The sequence below is a fragment of the Podarcis muralis genome, chromosome 13, assembly GCF_964188315.1.
Source record: "Podarcis muralis chromosome 13, rPodMur119.hap1.1, whole genome shotgun sequence".
NCBI lineage: Eukaryota > Metazoa > Chordata > Lepidosauria > Squamata > Lacertidae > Podarcis > Podarcis muralis.
The window spans coordinates 28,701,231-28,728,897 of NC_135667.1; the positions used below are offsets into that span (position 1 = coordinate 28,701,231).

The window sequence follows — 27,667 nt, forward strand, 5'->3', positions numbered from 1 at the left end:
TCGGTGCTGGACCACAGATTTTGGGCTGAATTATGGGGGTGGAGATGCTCCTTCAGGTATACTGGGCTGTGGCCGTTTAGGGCTTTAAAGGTCAGCACGAACACTTTGAATTGTGCTCAGAAACATACTGAATACTCCCCTCTTTGAAGTAGGGCACAAGACCAACCTATTCCTTTTTTAAAAAAAACATTAATTTAATTAACATAATTATTACAAAATATAAGCAAAATATTGCAAATACATACATACATACATATTTCAGATAAGCACACATATATAAAAAAGAGAAAAGAAGAAAGAAGAAAAAATAGAGAAAATTTATTCTACAAATATCTCAATATGAAAATATTAATAAAATTTCATTGGTTGACTTCCATCGCTTACCCTGCACTTCCTAAATACATTTTAAGCAAGATTGTATCTGTTATTCTGTATTATTCCCATACAATCTCACACAAATATTCTAATCAATAAGTTTTCTAAATCTTTCATAAATCTATTCTAAGCACAACCAATATTTTACATTCAATCTTTGTCTACATAAATAATCACTTAAACATTTCCATTGTTTCTGGATTATATTTTTTGGTTTTTGTCTTATCAAATCAGTCAGCTTTGCTAATTCCAAGTATTCACATACTTTATTCAGCCATTCTTCTTTAGTTGGAACATATTTTCCTTTCCAAAGACCAACCTATTCCTTAGGCCACCCTGAGTGGGGCAGTGGGATCTCAGTCACTCTCTGGAAAGTGAGCAGGTGAGAACCCACCCAATGCCTCCCCTACAACAGTATCTTGCAGGGGAAGATGGGCTGTGGAAGGCCAGGCTATCTTCCAGAGATGCACATCTGCCATGACGGACTCTCATAAACCTCCAGAGAATCCCGAGGTTCTCCGGAACAACCGAGGCAGAACAGTAGCCATGGTTACTAGAAAGACAAGTGGACAAGTCTGTTGGCTTGACAGTTGGAACGCCGACTGGACGCAGGAGGGTTATCTCCCTTTGTTTCCCCCTTCTCCTCCCCTTATGGACAGAAGGCTGAGAGGGCCATAGTAGCAGAAAAGGATGGACTCTCCATTGCACCATGCAAGGCGGCAGCGGTTGGTCGCCCCTTCCCCTGTACATCGCCCCCCACCTTCTCCTCACGATGGGGGTCATGCTGAATGCTCTCATGGCCTTGACCCAAGGTAACTGACATCCATTTTACAATGGATCGGCCAATGGCATGCAGGTCTGGGTGCCGGGATTCCCCAACCGGCCGATGAGCATCGCTTGGGTCCACCCCTTGGTGGTTCTCAGGCCTAGCCTTCCCGCAGAGGGTACAGAAATTTGGTGGGGTGGGGAAAACTTTTACATATACAGTGGTAACTCTGGTTACAAACTTAATTCGTTCCAGAGGTCCGTTCTTAACCTGAAACTGCTCTTAACTTGAAGCACCACTTTAGCTATTTCTGGGTTAGCGGAGTCTGTAACCTGAAGCGTATGTAACCCGAGGTACCACTGTAATTAAGTCTATTGCAAAAAACAACCAAAATGGGTCTTGTTGCGGCACCTTAAAGATGGACACATTTATTTTGGCAGGTTTTGTGGGCAATAAATCCTCCAAGGTGCTGGCTTATTTTATGCCCTTCAATCTGACTCATTCTCATTCGGCTGGAGCCAACCTGTGTGCCACATCAAGTATTTTGAGTAGAACGTTAGGGTGGCTTACCACGCAAACGCCATCTGATGAAATTCCCTCTTCCTACGCCATTCTGAGAGGTGTAGGAAGCCTGTCCTGTGTTTGCAGCTGGCCACATTTGCATGGCTGGTGCAAGAAGTCCTGCTGCTTGCAGCAAATGCAGAGCCACTCCCCCCCCCCGCCCCCCCACAGCACCACACAAGGACTTCCATCTGCTTCCTGCTCCTATTCCTATAGATTGTGTGGTCCTTCCAGAGTAAGGTAAGGTGGGTCATGTGGCCCCAAAGAGCACCAGATCTAGACCCTCTTCCGTCAGACAAACCACCTACCAACATCTTCATTTTATCGGGATTGAACCTCACTTCATATTTAGACCGTACTATTCCTCCAGGTAGCTCAGGGCAGCTTGCATTGCATTGTAATGCAATGTAATGCTTGTTATCTTCACAACAACTCTGTGAGGAAGGGTAGGCTGAGCATTGACTGGTCCAAAGTCATGGAGCAAGCTTCGTGTGAGTTGAGATTTAACCCCAGGCCTCTGTGGTTCAATCCCATGTGCCCTAATCATTAAATAATTTTATTTTCCCCACAGTCGAAAATGAAGTGGGCAAAGAACAGTATTCTGTTACGTCAGTTAAAAAGAATTACATTTATGGCAATACCCACCATAAAGGTAACATTTTATTTTTCCATTTCTAAAATTAAGACGGTGCATGGAATACAGCGTGTGTGTTGTTGTTGTTTACCAATGAAAGGAGCAGAGATAATTCTTAGAAGTTCAAAAGGAGCATCGTATCCTGTTAGTGTCACTTTATTGAAAGAGATCTAAACCACTGAGCCTCTTGGGCTTGCCGATCGGAAGGGGTGAGCACGATGGGCTTGCCCATGATGGGGTGAGCAGTTCGAAAGCATACCAGTGCAAATAGATAAATAGGTACCGCCTTGGCAGTAAGGTAAACAGTGTTTCCGTGCGCTCTGGCTTCCGTCACAGTGTTCCATTGCGCCAGAAGTGGTTTAGTCATGCTGGCCACATGACCCAGAAAGCTGTCTGTGGACAAACGCCAGCTCCCTCAACCTGAAAGCGAGATGAGCGCCAGAACCCCATAGTCACCTTTGACTGGACTTGACTGTCCAGGGCAGTGCTGGATTTATGTATAGGCTAAGTAGGCTGAAGCCTAGGGCCTCTAAATCTAGGAGGCCTCACCACCCTGCCCTCTCCCCAGTGCCGGAGTCTCCCCTCTCCCAAAATTGCAAACCCAATACTTCACGTGAGGGCAGGACAACTTGGGCCTCTAAATCTAGGGGGCCTCCCAGCCTGCCCGCTCCCTAGTGCTGCAGTCTTCCCTTTCCCAAAATTGTAAACCCAAGACTTCATGCAAGGGCAGGGCAACTCAAGCCCAGCAACTATGAGACTCAGGGCTAGCCAGTGGGGCCCAGTTTGAAGCAGTGGGGCTCAACTTGCATTTTTTTTTGGTAGGGCCCCACTTCACAGCCAAAGTCTGCAAAATCTTATAGATATAAATAAAATCCACCTAGATTGCCCTGGTGCAGGGGCCCCCTTTGGAGCGACCCACGGTGCCCAATTTGGCCCAATTGCCTTAAGATCAGCCCTGATGAGACTGTGCAGGGGTTGGACTGACAAGCCCTGAACCTTCTAGGTCCCTGGTGTCACCATTCAGAGTGCAGACTCAAGGACTTGTTATGGAAATCAGTTTTGTCACCTCTTCCCCCCCAAACCCTGAGACAATGAGCCCAGCCACCTTTTATTCACAGTCGCATAAGCACTGCACTACAGCATAGCCATAAACTTGTATGTTCAACTGCTGAATTATACACCCAATATGTAGCAATGGAGATTTATGTTACTGCTTTATGACTGAACACTGTGTTTTATGAACACTCTGTATTTTTTGAATTAACTAAGACCCACCAATAGGGAGCTCTAGAATCTGACAGCTAACCAACTGGATACTACCAAACAGCGACCCCTATTGCTGAAAGCAGGTAACCAGCAGGGAATGCTTCAGCTCAGCCTTTGCACTGTTGACTGAACACCCCCTGCTGTGCAGATAATGGCGAAAGCTCGTAAATTGTATCCCTTCTGGCATCCTGGCCAACTCTATTACGCTGGTGTAAACCCTGGTGCACCAGAAGTACAGAATAGCAGCAAATAAAATCCGTTCATACGTCAGCAACTGATAAGACTTGTCAACCAGTTCTTCCATGGTCTTCCTAAATTATAAAGCTCCAAAATACAGGCCAAAAGAGAGCAGGTCTGGGAAGAGCAAGGCATACAATGGGCACCAGCAGTGAAAAGGCCCTGCTCCGTGTAGCTCCTGCCCTGTCATTTGATAGGGTGCCCACTTGCCCTCCTTGACATGGAATGCTCTCTATTGGAGTCTCCAGGTCCACTACAAAGACCATAAGAAGAGAGAGCAGGGACCTTGAAGTTCCCAACAGCTGTTAAGCAAGCAAGCAAGCAAGCAAGCAAGCAAGCAAGCACAGAGGTCACCTTTGTCACAGTCAGGACGCCTATGTCCTGCACAGGCCTGCACCCAATCTTGTTTTTGTAAAACCTTGTTTGTCCTCAGTAATCAAAATTATATTATCAACATATAAAAGCAGAAAAGTTGTTTTCCTTCATTTGCAAGGAATCGTACAAAACAAATTGGCACTAATAAAGAAAAGTTCCAGGGTGGCAATAGAAAGCAAACTAAAAATGCTTTTGTTGTTCATCAAAACTATCCAGCAATTTCAAGTTATAGGAAAACCGATGCTATGAAGAGTAATCCTTCTAGTTGGTTAATTAGTTCGGCAACTTCCATGCACATGTTAATTATTTCCGCCAAGAGTTAAATGAACTAATCAGAGGCAGCTACAGGAGAGCTATGAGATTCAGGTGAGGGTCAGATGCCTTGTCAATCCCAGCAGGTATATAAGAGGACAACACGGCCTGCCCAGACCGCAAAAGGTTTACAAAGTTCAGTTATTGCAGAAGTTTGTCAGTATTAATTTTATGCATTTTTGTTTATAACACTTTTCCATTTTCTTCTAGTTGTGGGGGTGGGGGTGGGGAAGGGCCTCACAAGTGGAGTAACCTAGGACCTCTCTTCATCTAAATCCGGCCCTGGTCCAGGGTCCTTTACCTTTATCTTTACTTATGCTCAGGATATGACCATTTTTCAACATCTTCTTCTTCTGCAGTGAATGTCTATGTCAAAGTACACAGAGACAGCCCCTTTCTAGTGTGCATGGACTTGTCACTTTCACAAAGTGAAGTCATAGACCCCAACTACCTATGGATTGGGCCAGATGGACTGAACCTGAGACGTGAGTTACCTTTTTGGCAGAATCAGAAATTTTAGAGTTGGAAGAGACCACGTGGGTAATTTAGTCCAACCCCCTGCAATAGAAAGGATCAATAGGCTTTCTAGCTTGACTCCCTCTTGAAGACAGGGCTACAAACTCACCCCTCCACATGGAGAGATGGATTCACCCATACACCATAATATGCCACAACCAGAGAGCCAGAGTAGCACAGAGATTAGGTGCTTGTCTGCTGGGATCCAAATAACTGTGTAACTACTTCCATTTGCCTAGGAGGGTATTGGGCTTGTGTTTCCTGACTTTCAGTTGCCCTGGCGCATGGCAAATCACTTTTGAAATTGACAGCTGGGAAATTATATGGTTTCCTATTATATGGTTAAACAGGCCCATTTATTTTGGTATCTGTGCTAATAGTGATTTCTAATGGTGGCAGCTGCCCCAGCACAGAAAGCAAAATTAGGATGCCATTTGCATGTATTGCAGGACCCCTCCCACCAGATCCTTTGCATGCCTGCAGCTGCCTTGGAGCACAGATTCTCTAGGCTCATGTATGTTGCATGTCTGTTGACCTGGCTTTACCTTTCTTTCTTTCTTTTAGGGAAAAGTTATGTGAATCTCACAGCTACTGGAAAGTTGATGGTGCGCGGTTTTACAGAGCACCTGTCTGGATCTTACACTTGCACACTTTCTTACAGAGTTTTACAGCCCGACATGAAAGGAGAACGAGAGATATTCAAGACATATAGGTTTATGGTGTATGGTAAGAGAAGCAAGTCCTGTCTTGCCTGTGCCCTCCTAACTCTTGCTCTAGGCCTTGCCTAGAGCTGAATCAGGCTACTCTGAGCCTCCAAAAAGCCCCAACATACCAGAGAAGTTTGGATACTCAGAAATGCACCGTCCTCTAATTGAGGACTCAACTAGGGTTGCCAGCTTTTCAGTTAGCTCCTACTCCTGTGCCTTTAACAGCAGCTAAATCTGCAGACACCAGTAGGTACTTTATCTCCATTATCTGGAAGGTGTTCCCTGTGCATCTTTTGACAGATCAACCCGCTATAAAAGGCACAAGAGCTGGCCAAGCCAACACCTCTCTCTCTCCCCCTTCCCCTCCCTCTTTCTCTCTCATACACACACACACACACACACACACACACAGAGAGAGAGAGAGAGAGAGAGAGAGAGAGAGAGAGAGAGAGACAGGTACAGGTACAGGTTTTCTGCACTTCTCCTTCTCTGCAATTAAACCGGGATTCTGCACTAACTGCTTATATGTAAGTGCCCCAGAGCACCCGTTTACTACTAATATGCAGAAACTGAGCTGGTTCACATGTCATACTAATCCACAGCTTTAATTATTTGTTATTATTTATTAATGCAATCTCAAAAATGATAGAATGATCTCGATACGAATCCAAGGCAGACCTTTTAACATCACAGTAATCCAAGTTTATGCACCAACTACTGGTGCTGAAGAAACTGAAATTGACCAATTCTATGAAGACTTACAAGACCTTATAGAAGTGACACCAAAGAAGGATGTTCTGCTCATAATAGGGGATTGGAATGCTAAAGTAGGGAGTCAAGAGATAAAAGGAACAACTGGCAAGTTTGGCCTTGGAGTTCAAAACGAAGCAGGGCAAAGGCTAATAGAGTTCTGTCAAGAGAACAAGCTGGTCATCACAAGCACTCTTTTCCAACAACACAAGAGACGACTCTACACATGGACATCACCAGATGGGCAGCATCGAAATCAGATTGATTATATTCTCTGCAGCCAAAGATGGAGAAGCTCTATACAGTCAGCAAAAACAAGACCTGGAGCTGACTGTGGCTCAGATCATCAGCTTCTTATAGCAAAATTCAAGCTTAAACTGAAGAAAGTAGGAAAAACCACTGGGCTGGTAAGATACAATCTAAGTCAAATCCCTTATGAATACACAGTGGAAGTGAGGAACAGGTTTAAGGATTTAGATTTGGTGGACAGAGTGCCTGAAGAACTATGGATGGAGGCTCGTAACATTATACAAGAGGCAGCAACTAAAACCATCCCAATGAAAAGGAAATGCAAGAAAGCAAAGTGGCTGTCCAACGAGGCCTTACAAATAGCGGGGGAGAGAAGGCAAGCAAAATGCGAGGGAGATAGTGAAAGATACAGGAAATTGAATGCAGATTTCCAAAAAATAGCAAGGAGAGACAAGAAGGCCTTCTTAAACGAGCAATGCAAAGAAATAGAGGAAAACAATAGAATGGGAAAAACCAGAGATCTGTTCAAGAAAATTGGAGATATGAAAGGAACATTTTGCACAAAGATTTCCATAATAAAAGACAAAAGTGGAAAGGACCTAACAGAAGCAGAAGACATCAAGAAGAGGTGGCAAGAATACACAGAGGAACTATACCAGAAAGAAATTGATGTCTCGTATACCCCAGGTAGTGTGGTTGCTGACCTGGAGCCAGACATCCTGGAAAGTGAAGTCAAATGGGCCTTAGAAAGCATCGCTAATAACAAGGCCAGTGGAAGTGATGATATTCCAGCTGAATTATTTAAAATTTTAAAAGATGATGCTGTTAAGGTGCTACACTCAATATGCCAGCAAATTTGGAAAACTCAGCAGTGGCCAGAGGATTGGAGAAGATCAGTCTACATCCCAATCCCAAAGAAGGGAAGTGCCAAAGAATGCTCCAACTACCGCACAATTGCACTCATTTCACACGCTAGCAAGGTTATGCTTAAAATTCTACAAGGCAGGCTTAAGCAGTATGTGGACCGAGAACTCCCAGAAGTGCAAGCTGGATTTAGAAGAGGCAGAGGAACCAGAGACCAAATTGCAAACATGCGCTGGATTATGGAGAAAGCTAGAGAGTTCCAGAAAGACATCTACTTCTGCTTCATTGACTATGCAAAAGCCTTTGACTGTGTCGACCACAGCAAACTATGGCAAGTTCTTAAAGAAATGGGAGTGCCTGATCACCTCATCTGTCTCCTGAGAAATCTCTATGTGGGACAAGAAGCTACAGTTAGAACTGGATATGGAACAACTGATTGGTTCAAAATTGGGAAAGGAGTACGACAAGGCTGTATATTGTCCCCCTGCTTATTTAACTTATATGCAGAATTCATCATGCGAAAGGCTGGGCTGGATGAATCCCAAACCGGAATTAAGATCGCCGGAAGAAATATCAACAACCTCAGATATGCAGATGACACAACCTTGATGGCAGAAAGTGAGGAGGAATTAAAGAACCTTTTAATGAGGGTGAAAGAGGAGAGCGCAAAATATGGTCTGAAGCTCAACATCAAAAAAACAAAGATCATGGCCACTGGTCCCATCACCTCCTGGCAAATAGAAGGGGAAGAAATGGAGGCAGTGAGAGATTTTATGTTCTTGGGCTCCATGATCACTGCAGATGGTGACAGCAGTCATGAAATTAAAAGACGCCTGCTCCTTGGGAGAAAGGCGATGGCAAATCTAGACAACATCTTAAAAAGTAGAGACATCACCTTACCAACAAAGGTCCGTATAGTTAAAGCCATGGTTTTCCCAGTAGTGATGTATGGAAGTGAGAGCTGGACCATAAAGAAGGCTGATCGCCGAAGAATTGATGCTTTTGAATTATGGTGCTGGAGGAGACTGCTGAGAGTCCCATGGACTGCAAGAAGATCAAACGCATCCATTCTTAAGGAAATCAGCCCTGAGTGCTCACTGGAAGGACAGATCGTGAAGCTGAGGCTCCAATACTTTGGCCACCTCATGAGAAGAGAAGACTCCCTGGAAAAGACCCTGATGTTGGGAAAGATGGAGGGCACTAGGAGAAGGGGACGACAGAGGATGAGATGGTTGGATAGTGTTCTCGAAGCTACAAACATGAGCCTGACCAAACTGCGGGAGGCAGTGGAAGACAGGAGTGCCTGGCGTGCTCTGGTCCATGGGGTCACGAAGAGTCGGACACGACTAAACGACTAAACAACAACAACAACATTTATTAAATTTGTATACTGCCCTATACCTGCAGGTCTCAGGACGGTACACAGTTTTAATGCAAGGCGCATGAGTTGGAACAAAGCCTTGAGCTTTCATGCTCCTCTAATATCTCTCCCCATCCAGCTTCCCAAATGATCCAGTCCTGGAGCCATGGTTCTGAGTAACTACAGTTAACTTAAACAAGCCAGCCACCCAAGCCATGGTTTGAAGCTGGCTTGTTAATGCTAACCGCAGTATGTCAGTCGAGAAAAGGCCATGGTTAACTTAAACCTGAAGCTTTAAACTCCTCCTGGCTGCGCAAGAGAAGAGGAAAGGGTTAGCACATGAATGCTCATTCTAGCTCATGCACATTATACTAAACTACAGTTGTGATAACATGACCGTTGTTCATGGATCTTGTCCCAGGTGCCCTGCTTCTTCCCTGATGTTTAGTGGCCAAGGAAAGAAACTTTAAATGAGAAAGCAGCAGCACTACTGGTGTGGCTTACCTGGTGTCAGATTGTAGCCAATTTATAGATCACAACCCAAATACATTGACCGAGGCCTGAAAACAATAGATCAATTTACACCATAATCCTGAGAGAAAAGAGCCTGGGTCTTTTATTTTATGTACAAATTGTAGTTGCGGTAGGTGCTTTATAAATAGATAAATATGGTTAGCAACAACAGCATACCATTTAGAGTCACACACATTTTTCCTCTCACCCCCATCTTTTAAAGCGTACCGGGAACCAGATTACACGTATCGAATGGCTGTTCACTTTACGACCAAAGAGTGCCGTCTAACAACAAATCATCAATTCTTTCAAGAGCTAAATAAGATCTTGAACAATCTGATTTCCCACCTGACGTGTCGTATCAGCGAGACGTCCTACAGATGCTTTTCTGTCAAGCGACCCAAACATGGGCTAGAAGACGAGCTGTTCATTGTTTTTCAAGGTAACAGAAGAGGGGTGGTTCTGTTTTGTCACCATGGCCTTTGGCCAACAGGAAACAGTGGTGAGATGATCCACATAGAGCTAGATATTTAGAGAGGGATATTCTATGTCCAATCTTAGTACAAAAACACCACAACATTGAAACATCAAATAGGCCCTCTGCCTCTTCTTTAAGAATAAAAGGGGGAAATGCTGCCTTTTACTCTTAAACAGCCGGCAGAGGAATTATTTCCAATCTCAGTGTTATGGTGTTTGGTGCTAAGATCACACATAAACGATCCCTCTGACTGGCCTTTAGAGATGTTCCCTAAAGGGCATTTTATCTCTTATCAGAAGAGAAAGTGCCCTGTCTTTCTAACAGTACACAAGCTTCCTGAAAGGTCTCTTGCATACCTCCACTGAACTTCCTTGCAATATGCAGCCACCAGAGAGGGTTGGGTCTTGGTTCACATGGGCTCACACGGGGCAAAGTGAAGGCCCAAACGACATCATGAGAGCTGCCTGCAGCACAGAACATGCCCCAGAATTTACTGCAAGGCACTTGGGGTTTAATGGCAGAGAAATCAGTGGCAAAAGTCTTCTCACAAGATAGAAAGTTTGAAAGCCACTGCCATAGGCCAGGCCTTCTGTCGCTGTCCATGGTACTTGGTTATAGTATAACTGAAGCCACATTCCTTCTTCCTCTGTTCCTTCACCCATCACTATAAGAGCTTAGGGTTTGGGGTTTATTCCCTACCCCCTTCCTGGCCCCAAAATGGAGCTATAAGACAGGTTATGTGTCTCCTGGATTGTCCGTCCTTTTCTAACAACACTCCTGAACAAGGCAGCGCTAGTATAGCTTTAAAGAAGGCAGCCTTTGCGGCTGCAGTCCTAAGCAACCTTACCTGGAAGCAAATTCCATTCCAATCACCAGGTTTAATTGTGAGTAAATAAGGCTTAGGAATGAGTGCAAAAAACCCTGTCTTTGGTGATTCTTTAGGCACAATTAACAGAGAAATGAATTTTCTTCAGCAGGCAGTTGTATTTCTTTGCCTTTTAGTGAGTCCATTTGCCCCTGGCTGGGAACTTATCTGTCGCAAGATGGCCTCTGACTGTGAAGATGTGACCAACAACCGTGTTCAAAAGGTCAGAGTTCTTTTCAAAAAAAATTATGAACTGGAATATTCAATAGTTATACATTCCAAAATGCTAACGAGATAAATGAGTTGGGAGAGAGGGAATAGAGGCTCAGAGCAGCTTACAAAACGTAAAATACCTTTCCCTATTCCTTGGCATATAGCCTCCCTTGTACACTAACAAGTCATAACCTGTCTCTCTTGCAGTATCTTGGGTTTGGATTGCTCTCAAAGTTAGGTTTTTGGGGGTGGAGATAGGTAAGTGCCCCCTCTCCCCAAGTGGCAATGCTTGGATCAATAACTGTTCTGCACATCTGCTGGGTTAGTCCATTAGGGTAAATGGGGCACTACCCCTTTAACCTCAATCTGCCCTCTGCCAGCGCCTACCTGTCTGTCTCTTTACATGAATCCAGTTGAGGGGATGGCCCTGGTTGTTGGTTTCAGCACTGCCCTCGCATAACTCAGCCTGGAGCAGGGTGGGAACCAAACTAGAATTACTTGGCTCTGCCCATCATTGACTCTGGTTCCACCTCCTCCTGGTCTCCCTGGCCTGCCCTTCCAGTACCAAGGGACACCCTCTACCATTAGCACATGCACAGTATTACCAAGAAGCATGGCTGCCAGGACAGCCTACTGAACAATGAAGCTGGCAGTGCCAACAGGAAAAGGAGGGGATAAACACTGGCTGGAGAAATTAAAGGGAGCAGCCATAACAGTCAGAAGCCAGGGTTCCTGCACCTTCAGTTTTTATCCTGAAGTGGGAGGGTGATTTCAGCGGATGCCGCTCCTCGTGACATGCACTGCAGGGGCATGAAAACCTTCACACAGCCCATTGCTGTCGTTTAAAAGTGCAGGGAGCAAGCAACTTCAAACAGCATAGACGTTTGAACACTAGAGGGGTCTTCCGCAGGTATTTTCAAAAGTTAGAGCTCAATTTATGGGGACTAAAAACTTGCTCCTTTATATAATGAAGTGGGAAGAGAATGGTTGCCATAGAATGCACTGGCAAGGGCAAGGAAGTGAGAAGGAATAAGCCCCTCTTGTTACGTGTAGGGAAATATATAACGTTGATGCATCCAGTCAACATGCACGTTGTTGTGTTTTTCTGACTTAATTGTATGTTTTAGGCCCAATCGCTCGTGGAAGAGTTCTTCCGTAGGCAGCAGTACATCATGAAACATGAGTTTCAGAATGCCCCTGCAATCCATTACGTAGACCACAGTTTACAAGTGACTCGGCTGGACAGCTGCCAGCCAGGGTTTGGGAAAAACGACATTGCCCACAGTGACTGTGCAAATTGCTGCGGTATTTGTTTAATTATCTATCTATCTATCTATCTATCTATCTATCTATCTATCTATCTATCATCTATCTATCTATCCATCTATTCCCACCACCCTCACCATCCTCCTCCAAAGTGTTTGGGATGGCACAAATGGCTTTGGGAAGGTCGCTCCCCATTTATTATCACAGCTCTGCAAGGCAGCTACTGAGGCTGAGGCTGAGAGAGGTCGGGCGCAGATCACCCAGCAATGAATGCCCACTTGATTTCTCCTATTAAATCAAGCGATATAAGGGCTCTTTGAGCACAGCTTTTCGAGGTTGAGAGAACACCACCTCCGCAACCTCAAAAGCACAGAGGTGCAATTGCTCCTTTTAGAAACAGGGATGGGTGAATCTGTCTATTTTAGGTCAGTGCCACTTTGGCCAAAAAAAAAAAAAACCCAACACAATTCGTTTCTGCAGCACATTGCCCAACCAAAAACCTCTTAAAATACTATTGAAATATTTATCCCAAAAGTATTTGTCTTCCCTCTGCACACATGTAAATACAAACAGTGTAGCGACATTTGGAGAAGGGTGAAAACAGAGGTGCCAGCTTCCAAAGGAGAAGGGGGGGGACACACATCATGTGGTGCATGACGTCATGGGTGTGACGTCCTGATGTTGCGCTCATGACATCAGGATGTTGGAGGAGCTGGGGCTGGAGCCAAACACAGTGGCTGCATGGCTTCAATGACTGAAGCTCCTCCTCTACCTGCCACTGTGACAGCTAGGGCAGGCATAGGCAAACTCGGCCCTCCAGATGTTTGGGGACTACAACTCCCATCATCCCTAGCTAACAAGACCAGTGGTCAGGGATGATGGGAATTGTAGTCTCAAAACATCTGGAGGGCCAAGTTTGCCTATGCCTGGGCTAGGGGCTGCTTCCTTGCTCCTTCCCCTCTGTGGCAGCAACAGGAGGAGAAGGAAGCAGCTGCTAAAGCCATGCTGCACTTGCCTCCACACCTGACCTCCTCCTCTACTGCTTTTGAACATAGTGGGGGCCTGGCTGCCCCCCAAAATATTGGGGTGCGTGTCCAAGAGGGCTTGGCCCCCAGGAGATGGCACCCCTGGGTGAAAGCAGCCCTAGCTGTTATGTGTGCCTACCATTGGACTGAGTTCTTAATTGTACAGTGGTACCTTGGTTGTCAAATGACTTGGCTCCTGAACAAATCAGCTCCTGAACGCTGCAAACCCAGAAGTAAGTGTTCTGGTTTGCAAACGTTTTTTGGAAGCCAAACTTCCGACGCGGCTTCCTGTTGAGTGTAGGAAGCTCCTGCAGCCAAATGGAAGCTGCGCTTTGGTTTTCGAACAGTCTTGGAAGTCGAATGGACTCCCAGAACAGATTAACTTCAACAACCAAGGTACCCCTGCTATTTGTAATTCCCATCCTGTGAAAATTGCTTTGCTTCCCACTGTCACTGTTACAACAAGGATTTGATGTTAAAGATAACAAATGAGCACTGGAAGTTTGGCAGCAAAATAGTAACAAGAAAAACAAACAAACCTGATGAATTTGTGGAATATATGCAGTGTTGCAAGATGTGGGAATGGCCATTCAACAAATAACTTGGAATTGTAAATAAATGTTTCCCTTAATTGCAAAGGTTAGACAAACGCTTGCAATGCTGTTGCACTTGGTCCTTTGTGTATATGTTTTGTATGTGTGTGCATGGAGAGGTAGATATATAATCTTGATTGTTGCAAGAATATAATAACCCATTAGATGGCTTCATTTCCCCAATATGACGTTTGCCCATTTGGTTCGCAGTGGCCTGTGACCCCGGGAGCTACAGCCCAAACAATGCAGTGGTCTGCCAGCCGTGTACAAATATACGGATTAAAAACTATGGAGCAAAATCCTGCTAAATAAAAACAAAATGAGAAAAATGGAGAGTGGATCCTAAGTCTTGTTATTTCATCGTTTTCCGCTCCAATCATGGGTTCAAACAAGAGTCAAAGAAAGACATGAAAATGGTAGCACTGTATTTACCTCCACCATGGAATGTCTAGTAAATATACAATAAAAATAAGCACATAATTCATAATAAGATCTAACAATAAATAGCTAACAATAAATATGTGGAAACATAATACCAATAAAGCAAAACTAAGGCATCTCCAAAATTAAATACTGATCCCAACAAAAACACCTGAACGATACTAGTCTCTAGGCATCCTGAGTGTCTTAACAGTCACAATTTGTGACCCTCGTTTCAAGGGAATTTATTCCTAATTTTGAACTCAGCAGCTGAGAATTTGGCTCCTCCCACTTCCAACAGTGTATCGCCATACAGAAGCTGGACCACTGAGGCCATATAACAATCTTCTGAAAAGTCTTAGGATAATCATAGTTTAGGGTTACACTCTAGTTGTCGAATAGCTGCAGTTTCCTGTGAAACAGGAAGCCTCCACATTTGTATTAATGTTACATGTGGCCTTTGGACCAAATACCCCTCCTAATAATGATGGTGATGATGATATGATGATGATGGTGATGTTATTTATATGCCGCCCACATGACTGGGTTGCCAAGTGGAAGAACCTTGTCAACAAATATTTCCAAGGTTCCTGCAAGAATCATGCATTTGATGATTTGAGGACCTCATGTGCAATCTTGGTCTGGCATCTGGGCCATGTGGCTGGATTTCACAAAGACGCATCAGAAGATGGAAAACCACAAAGGCTAGGATGGTAACTGGGATGGCAAACCACTCCCAAGCAGCCTTCTCTCTATCACCTAGTGCAAACCATTTGCTACTTCTTGTGGTCTTCCAATCACTCCATTCCACAACCAGAAGCAGGAAGCACCAGCCAATTCGGAACTGGACGGGCTCAAAAGGGTGGAAGCACTGAGTGCTGTACAGGGCTTTACACCTTAAGACCTCAGCCCAGCTGACCCCCCTTGCACCAGGGGGAAATATTTGCCTTCTTAGGATCTGTTTTACTTCCTGCTTCACCCACTTAGGATCTGCAGGGCATACAAGCTGGAGTACAGAGCAGCCAGTTCTGAACGGGCTTCGTTGCTCCACAGACAGATGGTGGAGTCTTTCCCAGCTTCCAAATCCAGCCCACAAGTTTGCAGCATCTCAATGGCCAGGTGAATTTCTTCGTTCTTGAAGGAATGGTGTGGAATCTCGAAATCGCTGCCTTCGTCGCCAAAAAGAATCCACTCCAAAATTCCATCCATCTTTTGATATAAAAGAGAGAGAGAGAGAGAGAGAGAGAGAGGAGAGAGAATGGGACAAAATGAGCGAAAGGGCCAATTTACACCTGCCCCTTCCTCTGGCATATGAGCAGTAATCGCCTTCCTTGGGCGCGCAAGTGCATGTGAACTGAGCGCTCACAGATACAGCGGGGTACAATTCCTGGGATGAATTGCGGGAGAGGGCAGTAACTGAAGAAGACGTGAGAAAAGCCCTGCTGGACAAAAATCCTGTCTAGTCCAGCACCCTGTTTTCACAGTGGCCAACCAGATGCCTGTGTAAAGCCCCAAAGCAGAATTTGAGCACAAAAACACACTCCCATTTTGGATTCTTAGTAATTGACATACTGCCTCAGCTACTGAGGTAATATACAGTGGTACCTCAGGTTAAGTACTTAATTCGTTCCAGAGGTCCGTTCTTAACCTCAAACTGTTCTTAACCTGAAGCAACACTTTAGCTAATGGGGCCTCCTGCTGCCGCCGCGCTGCCAGAGCACGATTTCTGTTCTCATCCTGAAGCAAAGTTCTTAACCTGAAGCACTATTTCTGGGTTAGCGGAGTCTGTAACCTGAAGCGTATGTAACCTGAGGTACCACTGTAAAGGTAAAAGGTAAAGGACCCCTGGACGGTTAAGTCCAGTCAAAGGCGACTATGGGGTTGTGGCACTCATCTCGCTTTCAGGCTGAGGGAGCCGGCGTTTGTCCACAGACAGCTTTCAGGGCCGTGTGGCCAGCATGACTAAACCGCTTCTGGCACAACGGAACACCGTGACAGAAGCCAGAGCACACGGAAATGCCGTTTGCCTTCCTGCCGCAGGGGTACCTGTAATATATGAGGTAATATACAACCATAGGGACTGGTAGCCACTGCTAGACTTTAGTGTGTTCCCAGCCTGCTTTCTTGTTTCTTCACACGTACACACATGTCCACCTCACCCTAGCTAGGGAGAAGTCACCTCCCCCAGAACTCTGATTCAAAATACTCCAGAAAAATCTTTTACGTTCTTCCTAACTGTTCCTTCCCCAATGAGGAAAGATCAACCATCTTGGGCAGAGTGGATGACCAAGAAAGAGACAGCCAGTGGCCATAACAAAATGTTAAAACGCTTAAGGGAAAATTGTCCTGATGTAATGGGCGAGGGAAGAGCAAATGAATACCTCCCAGGCATGAATGTTTGGTATTGATTTTTTCTTTATAATAATAATAAACTTCATGGAAGTTTAAGCCGGAAGGGCCTCACCATCTCCAGCTGTTGGGCCATTTTCTTCTTCTCCAGGATGGTATCCAGCAGTGGTAGCATCTCATAGTCCAAGTCTGTGAACACAAATCCCAAGACGTGATGAATGGAGCAATACTGCCACATCTGGATGCTAGCATCTTTTACACACACATGTGCAAAGTTATCCAGAACAGACAGGTCTGGATGGATGGCTTAGAGCAGGCATAGGCAAACTCCGCCCTCCCGATGTTTTGGGACTACAGTTCCCATCATTCCTGACCACTGGTCCTGTTAGCTAGGGATCATGAGAGTTGTAGTCCCAAAAACATTGGGAGGGCCGAGTTTGCCTATGCCTGGCTTAGAGGCTTGCAAGGAAGGTGCAAAAACAATCTACCAACCCCTCTCGCCTTGGGGAAGCCAAGCAGACACACCCAACCGATAAGTGTTTTCCATACCATCTAGAGAAGAACAAAGGAAGTTGACTGGTCCCCAGAGATCTTGGTTTTTCGCACTCTCCGTGTCTTGAGAAATCCCTAAACAGGAAAGCAGCTTTTCCACAGAAGGTCGGTGTTCCTCATTCAGGGACTCCAGCATGGAGTGATCGACACTCTTTCCTGCCATGGAAAGCTCCAGCTGATGGAAAATTATAGCAATTGGTCAGTCAACAAGGGTGAAAATGGACAGCTGCCACATATAGCAGAGCCCTTAGCTCCCAATGCCTTTCTTTTCTTTTCCCCCCAGAGCTGAGATGCATATTTGCTGCTAAGTTCCAATTAAGGACTTCTGGGAAGATAAGCAAGGTGATTAGGTGCAGAGACTGAGTGGATGAGTTTGGGTAAAGCCAGGATCTTGGAACAGACAGGCTGGAAGCTCAAGAAAGAAGATACTTTGGTAGCAGCTTCCCGGAACAAGCACTGAAACTGAAATAGACGCGGGAAGGGTACATACCCACTGTGAAGAAGAACCTGTGGCCCTGCAAGTGTTGCTTGACTCCAGCTCCCATCTGCCCCAGCTAGCATGGCCAATAGTTAGGAATGATAGGAGTTGTAGTCCAACAACATCCAGAGGCAGAGCTGGCCCAGCCAGGAGGCAAGGTGAGTGAGGCTGCTGCTTCAGGTGGCAGATGCCCCCAGGTGGCATGCCAATGAGTGTCCCGCCTGCCCTGCCAACACCAGTGGCAGAGAAGCACCGCCACCAGCAACACCGATTTTGGGTACAATTGCATCCATTTGGGGCAAAATCTTACCTGAAATTTGCAAACACTTTCCCAAAATCTGCGCAGATGGTGCTGCTTCTAAGCCAGCAGTGGCATGAGCAGGTCAGTGGTGGCAGCAGGGCAAAGAGGCAGTTCCTGTTTTGTCTACAGCCCCCCCCCCCAGCCCCCGTCTGGTGGGTCACGTGTTCTCCATCCCTGGCATTTATAGATTTAGTCTGTGTCTATACTAGGGTTTCCCAAGCTTGAGTCTCCAGCTGTTTTTGGACTACAACTCCCATCATCCTTAGCTAGCAGGACCAGCAGTCAGGGATGATGGGAACTGTAGTCCACAAACAGCTGGAGACCCAAGCTTGGGAAACCCTGGTCTACACCTACATGCAGCAGAATAGCACAGTATGTGAGCAGTCGAGCAGCTGAGAAAAGTGACAAACCATTGACTGGACAGTGGAAGCGACTTCTCCGTCCTGCAGCAAAACTTCAAAGGATTCCAGAAGCTGCTTCTTCAAAGGCTGGCTCAAGAGTGCCAGCGGCTCATATGCCTCTTTGACGGCGTCTTTCACTTGCTGGACAGCTAAAGGTTGCAGTCAAGACGGTTAGCATAATTTGGGCTACGGTGCTTCTGATAACACACAGGTTCAACAGCTCCGCCACCCCTGATCTAAGAGAGGAGGTGGCTTTGCCTTTGAGGACTGAGGCTGGTTTATGATGGGCTACTTACCATAACCAGCCTCTCTGTTAAAAGTGCTTGTTAGGGCACATTGCTTAGATATTCCAGCGATACATAAATAGCTTAAATGAATAGTATGGCACTGAGTTTCAGAGGCAGCGGGAGCTAATTTCAGCTGAGTTCAGCTTTGAGAGGAGCAAGAGGAACATAGACCACACCTCAAGAACTGTGTCCAGTTCTGGGCACAGCAATTAAAGAAGGATATTGATGTGCTGGAACATGTGCATTTGAGGGTGACCAAGATGATCAAAGGTCCGGCAACCAAGCCTTAGGAGGAACGGTTGAGGGAGGTGGGTATGTTCAGCGCAGAGAAGAGGAGACTGAGAGGAGGTGTATTAGACACCTTCAAACAGCTAAAGAGCTGTCACTTGGAGGATGGAGCAAAGCTTGTTTTCTCCTGCTCCAGAGGTTAGCTTCAAGTTATGGGAAAGGAGATTCCAATTAACATCAGGAAGAACTTTCTGAGCTGTTTGACAGTGGAACATCCTCCCACAAGAGGTGGTGGACTCTCCTTCCTTGGAGGATTTTAAACAGAAGTTGGATGGCCACTTGTCATGTATGATCTAGTTAACATCCTTGCATTTCAGGGGGCTGGACTAGATGACCCCCGGGGTCCCTTCCAACCCTACGATTCTGTGATTCTACAATTCTTATGATACTGAGCCAGACCTACTGCCTACTACTGACTGGCAGTGGGGGTCACCAGCATTTCAGGCATGAGTCTTATTTCCCATTCCTACCAGGAGATGCTGGGGACTGAACCTGGAACCTCCCGCATGGAAAACAGAAGTTCTGCCACGGAGCTATGGAAGGAATTTGCTGGTCTCTGGTGGCAAAGATCTGCAGGATTGGGACAGGCAGAATCCAGGCGCGAAATCAGAAAGCAACAGAAGGCCACTTGCCTGTTAGTGAGGAGCCCAGCTCATCCTGGAATGCTAAAGGGAGAAGGAGAGAGAAATTTTTAAAAATTGGCTTAAAAATACCCACTTGAGATTCATGTCAGCTAAAGCTGTGTTCACTGTGCACTCACTGTGTTTCCAAGTGCTGGGTTCACGCATCATCCAAAACTCATTATGCACCCTGGACATTTTTAATAGAACACAACTGGTTGAGTCCCTGTTTCTCAAACCAGCTTCACACCAACTAGAGTCGATAAGCTGTTCTTAATTCATCTCTAGACAACATGTGAACACTTGGCACAGGGCAAAGACATCCCCGCCCTGTTAAACGCCCCCCCCCCTTCATGTGTGCATGAGCAGAAATGAATCTGACACTAACGAAGCTGTGTTGATGTGAAGAGCTGGAGCGGAAAACACTGTGAAACCCACTGGGTGGAGGAAATTTAACTGTGCTGTGCAGGGCTAATGTAACAACTCTAGTAATCTTTGCACACCTTTCCTCTGTTCCCTCGCCTCCTTCTTGTCCTGCCTACTTTGGACATTCATACTGGAACATTATCAAGACAGAGTCCTCTCTGTCTCTTTTTGTTTCGCTTACATAATTCCGCAAAGTGCCATACATTTTGAGTGCATTATTATGTGTAAACTATAAATAACAACAATACCATCATACGTGAGCGAGGAAACCAACTTTGTTTGAAGCCGCTGGCAGAGCAAAACTGGAAAGAAAACAAAGCAATGATCAGGAGAGGATACAGAATTGAGTTCTTCATGTCTTCCATGGTCTCAGAGTGACCCCGGGGCAACCTGCAGTGCTGAACTGTTTAACTACAGGTAGAGGCCTCACACACCAGCTGTTATCACACCACCCAGCGAGCTCTCCAATTCCTGTGGTTCTGCACACCAAGAGCATCATTGTCAGGGACTGGTCCGAAGAGGAGGGATGGTGAAGTCTGCCCCGCCCCTCCCCCGCCCCCACTTCCCGGAGAAGAGGGAGACAGTGTAGATTTAGAACAGTGGTTTGCAGAAGGTCAGAGTTCAGAGGCTGCAGAGTGGAGAAGCTGGGAAATATTGGGAGGGGAGCAGGAAGAAGAAGAAGCACCAGGGAGAGACAGCTGACAGACTCAGTGTCTCTAGAAAGCATTCCAGACCCCCCCCCCCCTTTCTAGGACCTGGCGTTCCTTGAGAGTAGTAGAACAGAAAGCTCAGAGTTAGAAAGCACAGATCAGCAGGCGCAGGAGTGATGTAGAATAGGAGGGACTGAGGGGGTGGGACTTTACTTGGAGCAACGCCATCATCTAAGAGAGACTGCATTCCTTTCTCTCTCTGTGTGAAAACTGAATAAATTACTTGGTAAGAACGCTTCTTGTTTATCTGCTTCTTGGCATCCCACTTGACAATCATTTTCTCACTCCGTTGCAGGGTGAATTGACTCATGGGCAACCTGCTGGAAGCTTTATGCTACTAGTGGAAGGGGCGCTGATAGTCCTGACCATTTAAAAATGAGAGAGCTGCTCTCTAGATCATGAAGAGGGCAGAGATTGTGGAACCTCCAGGTGCTGGACTATAAGTCCCATCATGCTGTCGGGGGCTGAAAGGAGTTGGAATCCAACAACTGGAGGGCCGTAGGTTCGCCATCCTGGCTCAAGATGCTTTCATATTCTGTGTGGAAGCTACACCCATCTCAATCTGTACAGACAACTCTTTTTACTCACCCAGTTCTTCGTCGTAGGTTTGGAGCTTCTCAACCACGTAGGCCAGCACTGTGCCCCGGGGGATCAGCATTGCATTCTTCTTCACTGTTGTGCTCAGGCCCTGTGCGCAGACAAGTTGTTGTTCTTGTGGTTATTATTTATTTATTATTATTATTATTATTATTATTTCAATTTGTATACTGCCCTTCATCTGAAGATCAAAGGGCAATAAAAATATGAAATGAGAACACAAAGGACATAGCAACAACCCCCCTCTCACAAGCACTTATAAAAGGCCATAGTTTGATTGTTTAATCAGCCAATTACCTGGTAACAACAACATTTTTTTTGTTTGTTTGTTTGTTTCCCACCCATCTGACTGGGTTACCCCAGTCTCTCTAGGCAGCTTCCAAAAAAATAAAGGGACACAACAACACATCAAACATTAAAAGTTTCCCCAAACAGGTCTGCCTTCAGATGTCTACGAAAAAGCACCTGAGAGGAGGGCATTTGACAGAACAGGTGCAACTACCTAGAGACACTTTGTTGCCTGGCGCCTAAAGACCTCTAATGAAGGCACCAGGCAAGCTTCCCTGGGGAGAGCCTTCCACAAATGGGGAGTTGTGGGAGACAGAGAGAGAGAGAAGAGGGAGAAACCACAAAGCTAAAGACCACAAACCTGTATCGTCAATATTTCCGCTGCTGTCACCGTTCCCTTGCCACCTGCTTGGACAGTCTCCTCAATCAGAAGCGGCTCCATTATCTCGAAAGCCTCCGTCACAACGTAGAAATGCAGCTTGGGGTAGAGTTGCTGGAGAAGACTGAGGGATGGCACCATTTTCCTGAAAGCAACAGGGAGGTACATTGCAATGGCTCCTAAGCATTCAGGGTTCTTGCTGAGTGAGGAAAGAACCGGGGGGCTTCTGCGCCCCTCGTGAGGGCCACTCTGGGAAGGGCTACAGAGCAAAAGTTTCCCAGCAATGTGGCACTTTCCCAGACCCCACACCCGGATCCTGCCCAAGACAATTTGCTTGCTGAGGCAAAGGACAACATGGTGTGTCTCCCTGCCTGCTTTCTATGTGACCTTCCTGGCAGTTTTACTTCAAGACTAAAAGCATCATCTTAATGCGCATGCCTCCCCCACAACTGCCCAGTCCACAACTGCACAGTATTTGTTCCACCCCAGGCACCGGCAACCCTCGCTACACCACTGCTACCCGGATGCTCAGAAAGTTGAGGTCATTGTAATCTGTTTTAGTATTTTAATTTTTGCATGCTTTAAAGGAGGGTTGTAATTTTTTCCCTTGGTTTTATTGTTTTCCCTTTTTGTACAGTGGTGCCTCACAAGATGAAAAGAATCCGTTCCGCGAGTCTCTTCGTCTTGCGGTTTTTTCGTCTTGCGAAGCAAGCCCATTAGCGGCTTAGCGGATCAGCGCTATTAGCGGCTTAGCGGGCTTAGCGGATCAGCTGATAAGCGGCTTAGCGGATCAGCTGTTAAGCGGCTTAGCGGATCAGCTGATAAGCGGCTTAGCGATCAGCTGTTAAGCGGCTTAGCGGCTTAGCGGATCAGCTGTTAAGCGGCTTAGCGGATCAGCTGATAAGCGGCTTAGTGATCAGCTGTTAAGCGGCTTAGCAGCTTGGGAAAAAGGGGGGGGGAGGAAAAAACCCCTGCAGGAACTCGCAAGACTCGCCCATAGGAAATTCGTTTTGCGAAGCACCTCCAAAACGGAAAACTCTTCCGTCTAGCGGGTTTTCCGTCTTGCGAGGCATTCGTCTTGCGGGGCACCACTGTATACTGTTTTGATGGTTGGTTGGTTGTGTGTGTATGTGTGTGTGTATGTTTTACAATCAAGCAATGTATACATTTTATGAAATGAATAAATCTTGGAAAGTGAGGAGAGTGAGCATTCCAGAGACAAGGCAAGGATTGTAGCAGATTCTGCAAGGAGTGCATAACTCAAGTCCCAACTCAAGGAATCCTAACTCAAGGCTGCTTTCTTTCTTCTATCCTTGACTGCCCTCTAGTGGACACTGTTGGGGCTGCAGTTAAGTCTTAAGCCCTCTTAGCAAAAACAGATTCTATTTGTACTGAGCTGCTGTTGCAGCTTTTGCTTGTTCCCTTCCACGTGGGAACTTTCATCTTTTTTGCTTTCATGTCAGGGAACTGCCATCGGAGCCAGGAGTGGAGGCAAGGCTCCCAAGCGATGCCGGAGAAGGGCCCAGCAGGGAGAGAGGGGACTCATCGGCCGGGGAAGGAAATCAGCGTGACACCAGGGAGAAAGGGGGGCACAGGCGGGCTTCGGAAAGATGGCTCCAGGACTCTTCGCCAGAGACCAGCGGGGAGAGCACGGGTCCTCCGCTGCCCACACCCACCCTGCGCAGAAGACGTCCGCGCAGGGAGGCTAGGCGGAGACTTGGCGTCAAGGAACTTTTATGCTGGAAGAAGTTCAGGAAACGCCCACTGACGGATTCTGCCAGTGACTGAGACAGATGCAGAATCAGGGCTGTCCAGCCAGGGAAAGGTTTATCCAGGCAACCTTGCCAAGAGTGGTGGCAACTTGCGCACGAGCAACCCCAATTTCCATTACATTTCACCTTGCTTTGTCATTTAATGTTGGGTATGCCAGGTTGCAGGGACGCGGGTGGCGCTGTGGGTTAAACTACAGAGCCTAGGGCTTGCAGATAAGAAGGTCGGCGGTTCGAATCCCTGTGATGGGGTGAGCTCCCGTTGTCAATCCCTGCTCCTGCCAACCTAGCAGTTCGAAAGCACGCCAAAAAGTGCAAGTAGATAAATAGGTACTGCTCTGGCGGGAAGGTAAACGGTTTCCGTGTGCTGCTCTTTTTGCCGGAAGCGGCTTAGTCATGCTGGCCACATGACCCGACCCGGAAGCAGTATGCCGGCTCCCTCGGCCAATAAAGCGAGATGAGCGCCGCAACCCCAGAGTCGGCCACAACTGGACCTAATGGTCAGGGGTCCCTTTACCTTTATGCCAGGTTACGGTGAGAAATGGTGCTTCAGAGGAGCTCCATAGTGCTAGCTGCCCTCATAAGGACTGCCAGGCTATTCCTATTCTCTGATCCTTCCTGTTCAGAGGGAGCCTGGCACAGTCTTGGTGTGAAAGGTTTCACTGAAAGACAGTTTAGAAGACAGGGTGCCCAACACCCACTGCCTATTTGGTGCACATTTAAAGCACATGGCAAATAAATCCTGGGAACTGTAGTTTGCTAAGGGTGCTGGGAACTGTAGCTCTATGAACTACAGTTCCCAAGGTTCTTTGCAGGGGCGATGTGCTTTAAATGCACAGTGTGGATGTGGGTGGATGTGGAAGGATTTCTCTGTCTTACTCTGCAGCTCTTGGTGACACCCAAAGTCAGCTTCCTGGAGCAGCTGCAGTCTCCTTTTGCATTATGGTAGGGTTGACTGTGGTGCAAGAGAAGGCTCTCCATTTGCATAAACCAAAAAAGGCAACGGCCAACAAGCCTGGTCAACTTCTCCCCTTCCCAAGCACCCTGCAAAGCCATGCTCACCACAGCTCCCTGGTGTCCACATACGTTTTCCTCACAGCTACCAGAGAGGAAGACAAGCAGGCCGAGCCCAAGCCGCCGATATCCACTGCGGCAGTCTGTATCTTGAGGTTCAGTTTTGCTCCAGATTTGTGGGAGATGTTTGCAGAGAACAGAAGTGGTTCGGAGTGTTTCAGTTCTGGGGAAAGCACAACAAAACCCCCACATTCAAAACACTTCGGTCAGATTTATTTCTTTAACCACCACATTCCACTCCTGATGATTCTCAAAGAGGTTCACAATAATCAAATCATATGTACAGGCAGATGCTATCACCCTTCTTCTAATTACAGAGCCAGAACAGCAGGTTCTCTCGACAGCATTAAACTGTTATACTTTGTGGCTCCTACCTCTGCTTCCTTGAAAGAGATCTGTATATTATGACCAAACCCATTGACTTTATGCAATCCATCCTCCCATTCTCTCCCCTCCTAGTACACTTTGTTTCCTTCCTTACTGGAAGAAGTTGCTTGGCAGGAGGGTGGAGCAGCTAGAAGGGCTACCTTCCTAGCAAGTGGGTCTTTGTTGCTTACCAGAATAGATATGGGGAGGAGTGATCTGCCGGGGGCAAGGTTAACATAGATCCTTTCTGCTCCCTGATGCCAAATACCTATGGTTTGCCATTATGTCTGAATTGGACAAACTATTGGTTGTGCATTCAGTGGTCTGTGTTTGCCTGAGCCTGGACTAAGGATTCTGAGCCCGTGTTCTGATTCGATACGTGATATCCAATCCCAGAACATTTCAGGTTTTGGACCTCTGCCATTTGCCCTTAAACTCTGAGTTATGATTCGCAGCTTGGAAGTTTAGACAGCCAATCGCGTTGGGAATGGGAGTGGCCCAGGCCTTCAGAAATGTATATAAGCAGTTGCTTTGCCCCTGTTGTCCAGTTCTGTTAATTCAGTAAATGTTATCACTTGTGTCTTGCCTTGTGGGAACCCACCTACACTTCACTATCGTTACTACAAACCACTTTCCATGCAAACCAGAACCAGGATCCGTAGTTCATATTGGGTATGTGAGTTTGAAGCACGGCCCGCTGAAGAGCTAAACCGCAAATCCAAACACCTTTTGCCACATTCCAGACACCCCAGCCATGAAATTGCAATTTCCATGGAGGGCTACTTCAAATGTGTGTGCATGGAAGTGGGAACACCTTCAGACGAGGCACACACAACTTTCCGGCCTAAACACCAAACGGAGCCTACATAAGCCATGCATAAGCAAATAGCAAATCTTCATTGCCTGTCTGGGACAAGAGCCTCTCCAGCTCTATGAGCCAGTGTTGTGTAGTGTTTAAGAGCGGTAGACTCGTAATCTGGTGAACTGGGTTCGCGTCTCCGCTCCTCCACATGCAGCTGCTGGGTGACCTTGGGCTAGTCACACTTCTTTGAAGTCTCTCAGCCTCACTCACCTCACAGAGTGTTTGTTGTGGGGGAAGAAGGGAAAGGAGAATGTTAGCCGCTTTGAGACGCCTTTGGGTAGTGATAAAGCGGGATATCAAATCCAAATTCCTCCTCCTTCTCCTTCTCCTTCTCCTCCTCCTCCTCCTCTTCCTCCTCCTCCTCTTCTTCTTCTTCGATGCTCTGATTTGGCTTCACTTCTAGATCCTATTCCTGGGTTGCTTGTCGCAGTTGTTATACAGGAAAAAAATCTCCCCTAAGCTTTAGTATGCACCCTGGTCTGGACATGGTTTCTAGTAAGCTCCTGGCCCCACGGACCCTAACAGATGCCTACTAAATTATATGAAAAGCAACATACCTATTTCCACCTCTGCTCCTTTCTCAAGCACATCCGCCAGCTTGAAAGGGCTTGGGGAATACTTCCGCGTATTCCAAGGAAACCTGGATTGCTCTTTAGTCACCAGAGAGAGAGGCTGGAAGCTATCGATGAGTACCTGGCTAGTCACAGGTATCAGCCTCCTATCTGAGCCCAGCTCTTTTATAAGCTGCTTGGTCAGCCGCTTAAACATTTTTTATCCCCACAGATTGGAGGACGCTGAGACACAACAGCAGGAAGACAGGAAGGCAGCTTACAACCTGTAAGGAAGGAATGGAATTATTTTATTTTTATTAAAACAGGATAGCCAGTGTGGTAAAGTAGTTCGAGTGTTGTATTACGACCTGGGAGGCTAAGGTGCAAGTCGGTGACTATGGCCCAATCATTGCCTCTCCCTTGAGCCTACCTCACAGGATACTTGTGAGGGTTAGAATTGTGAGGGTAATATCTGCAGCATACATTTTAAACCCATGGCTCCCCCCCCCCCAAAGAATCCCAGGAACTGTAGTTTACCCCTCACAGAGCTACAATTCCCAGTCCCCTTAGCAAACTATAGTTCCCAAGATTCTTTGAGGAAAACCAAATGCACAGTGTGAATATGACTGCTGTCCCATCCCCACAGTTGAAGTAAGTGTCAACTGCCATTGGGGGGGGGGGCACCATTTTGGTTTTTTGCTTCACGCAGCAAAATATTTTAGGCTGGCCCTGGTGCTGTAATACCTGCAACTTTTCAATTCTCAGGACACATCTGGTTCTTGGGCGCTTCTCAAATTGCAGCCCCAAGCTAGTATTTGAAGTTGACTGTGGAACTGGGCAGTGTGTTAGGCCTTAGGCTTTCAGAAAAAGAGTGAGAGACCGCTCTCCCAAACAACATTTACAAACCATTTTGAAGCATTAAAAAAGGCTGTATTTTGAGGCCCAGGTTGCATGCAAAGTGGTTTTCCTCCCAGTATTGTTTTTTCCTGCTAACTTTGAAGGAGTTTTAGTTGAAGAAAACCAC

The 27,667-nt window shown here is 46.4% G+C and overlaps 2 protein-coding genes across 2 annotated transcripts; one reads left to right on the forward strand and one right to left on the reverse strand.

The window, feature by feature from the left end:
* The first annotated feature begins 977 nt into the window (after positions 1-977).
* Positions 978-14,233, forward strand: ZPBP2 (zona pellucida binding protein 2). The gene is made up of 8 exons (XM_028703667.2): positions 978-1,187; positions 2,274-2,354; positions 4,886-5,011; positions 5,607-5,768; positions 9,709-9,927; positions 10,966-11,051; positions 12,169-12,346; positions 14,136-14,233. Exons 1-8 carry the CDS (start codon positions 1,085-1,087, stop codon positions 14,231-14,233), a joined length of 1,053 nt encoding a protein of 350 aa, XP_028559500.1. The 5' UTR covers positions 978-1,084.
* Positions 14,234-14,852: 619 nt separating this feature from the next.
* On the reverse strand, positions 14,853-27,090 carry LOC114582377 (gasdermin-A3-like). Its single transcript, XM_028703350.2, has 10 exons — positions 26,650-27,090; positions 24,853-25,027; positions 22,004-22,166; positions 21,346-21,445; positions 20,296-20,349; positions 19,634-19,666; positions 18,436-18,575; positions 17,244-17,421; positions 16,810-16,883; positions 14,853-15,554 (listed from the first exon to the last, which is right to left on the reverse strand). The coding sequence occupies exons 1-10, from the start codon at positions 26,858-26,860 to the stop codon at positions 15,321-15,323; spliced, it is 1,362 nt and encodes a 453-aa protein (XP_028559183.2). The 5' UTR covers positions 26,861-27,090; the 3' UTR covers positions 14,853-15,320.
* Positions 27,091-27,667: the final 577 nt, after the last annotated feature.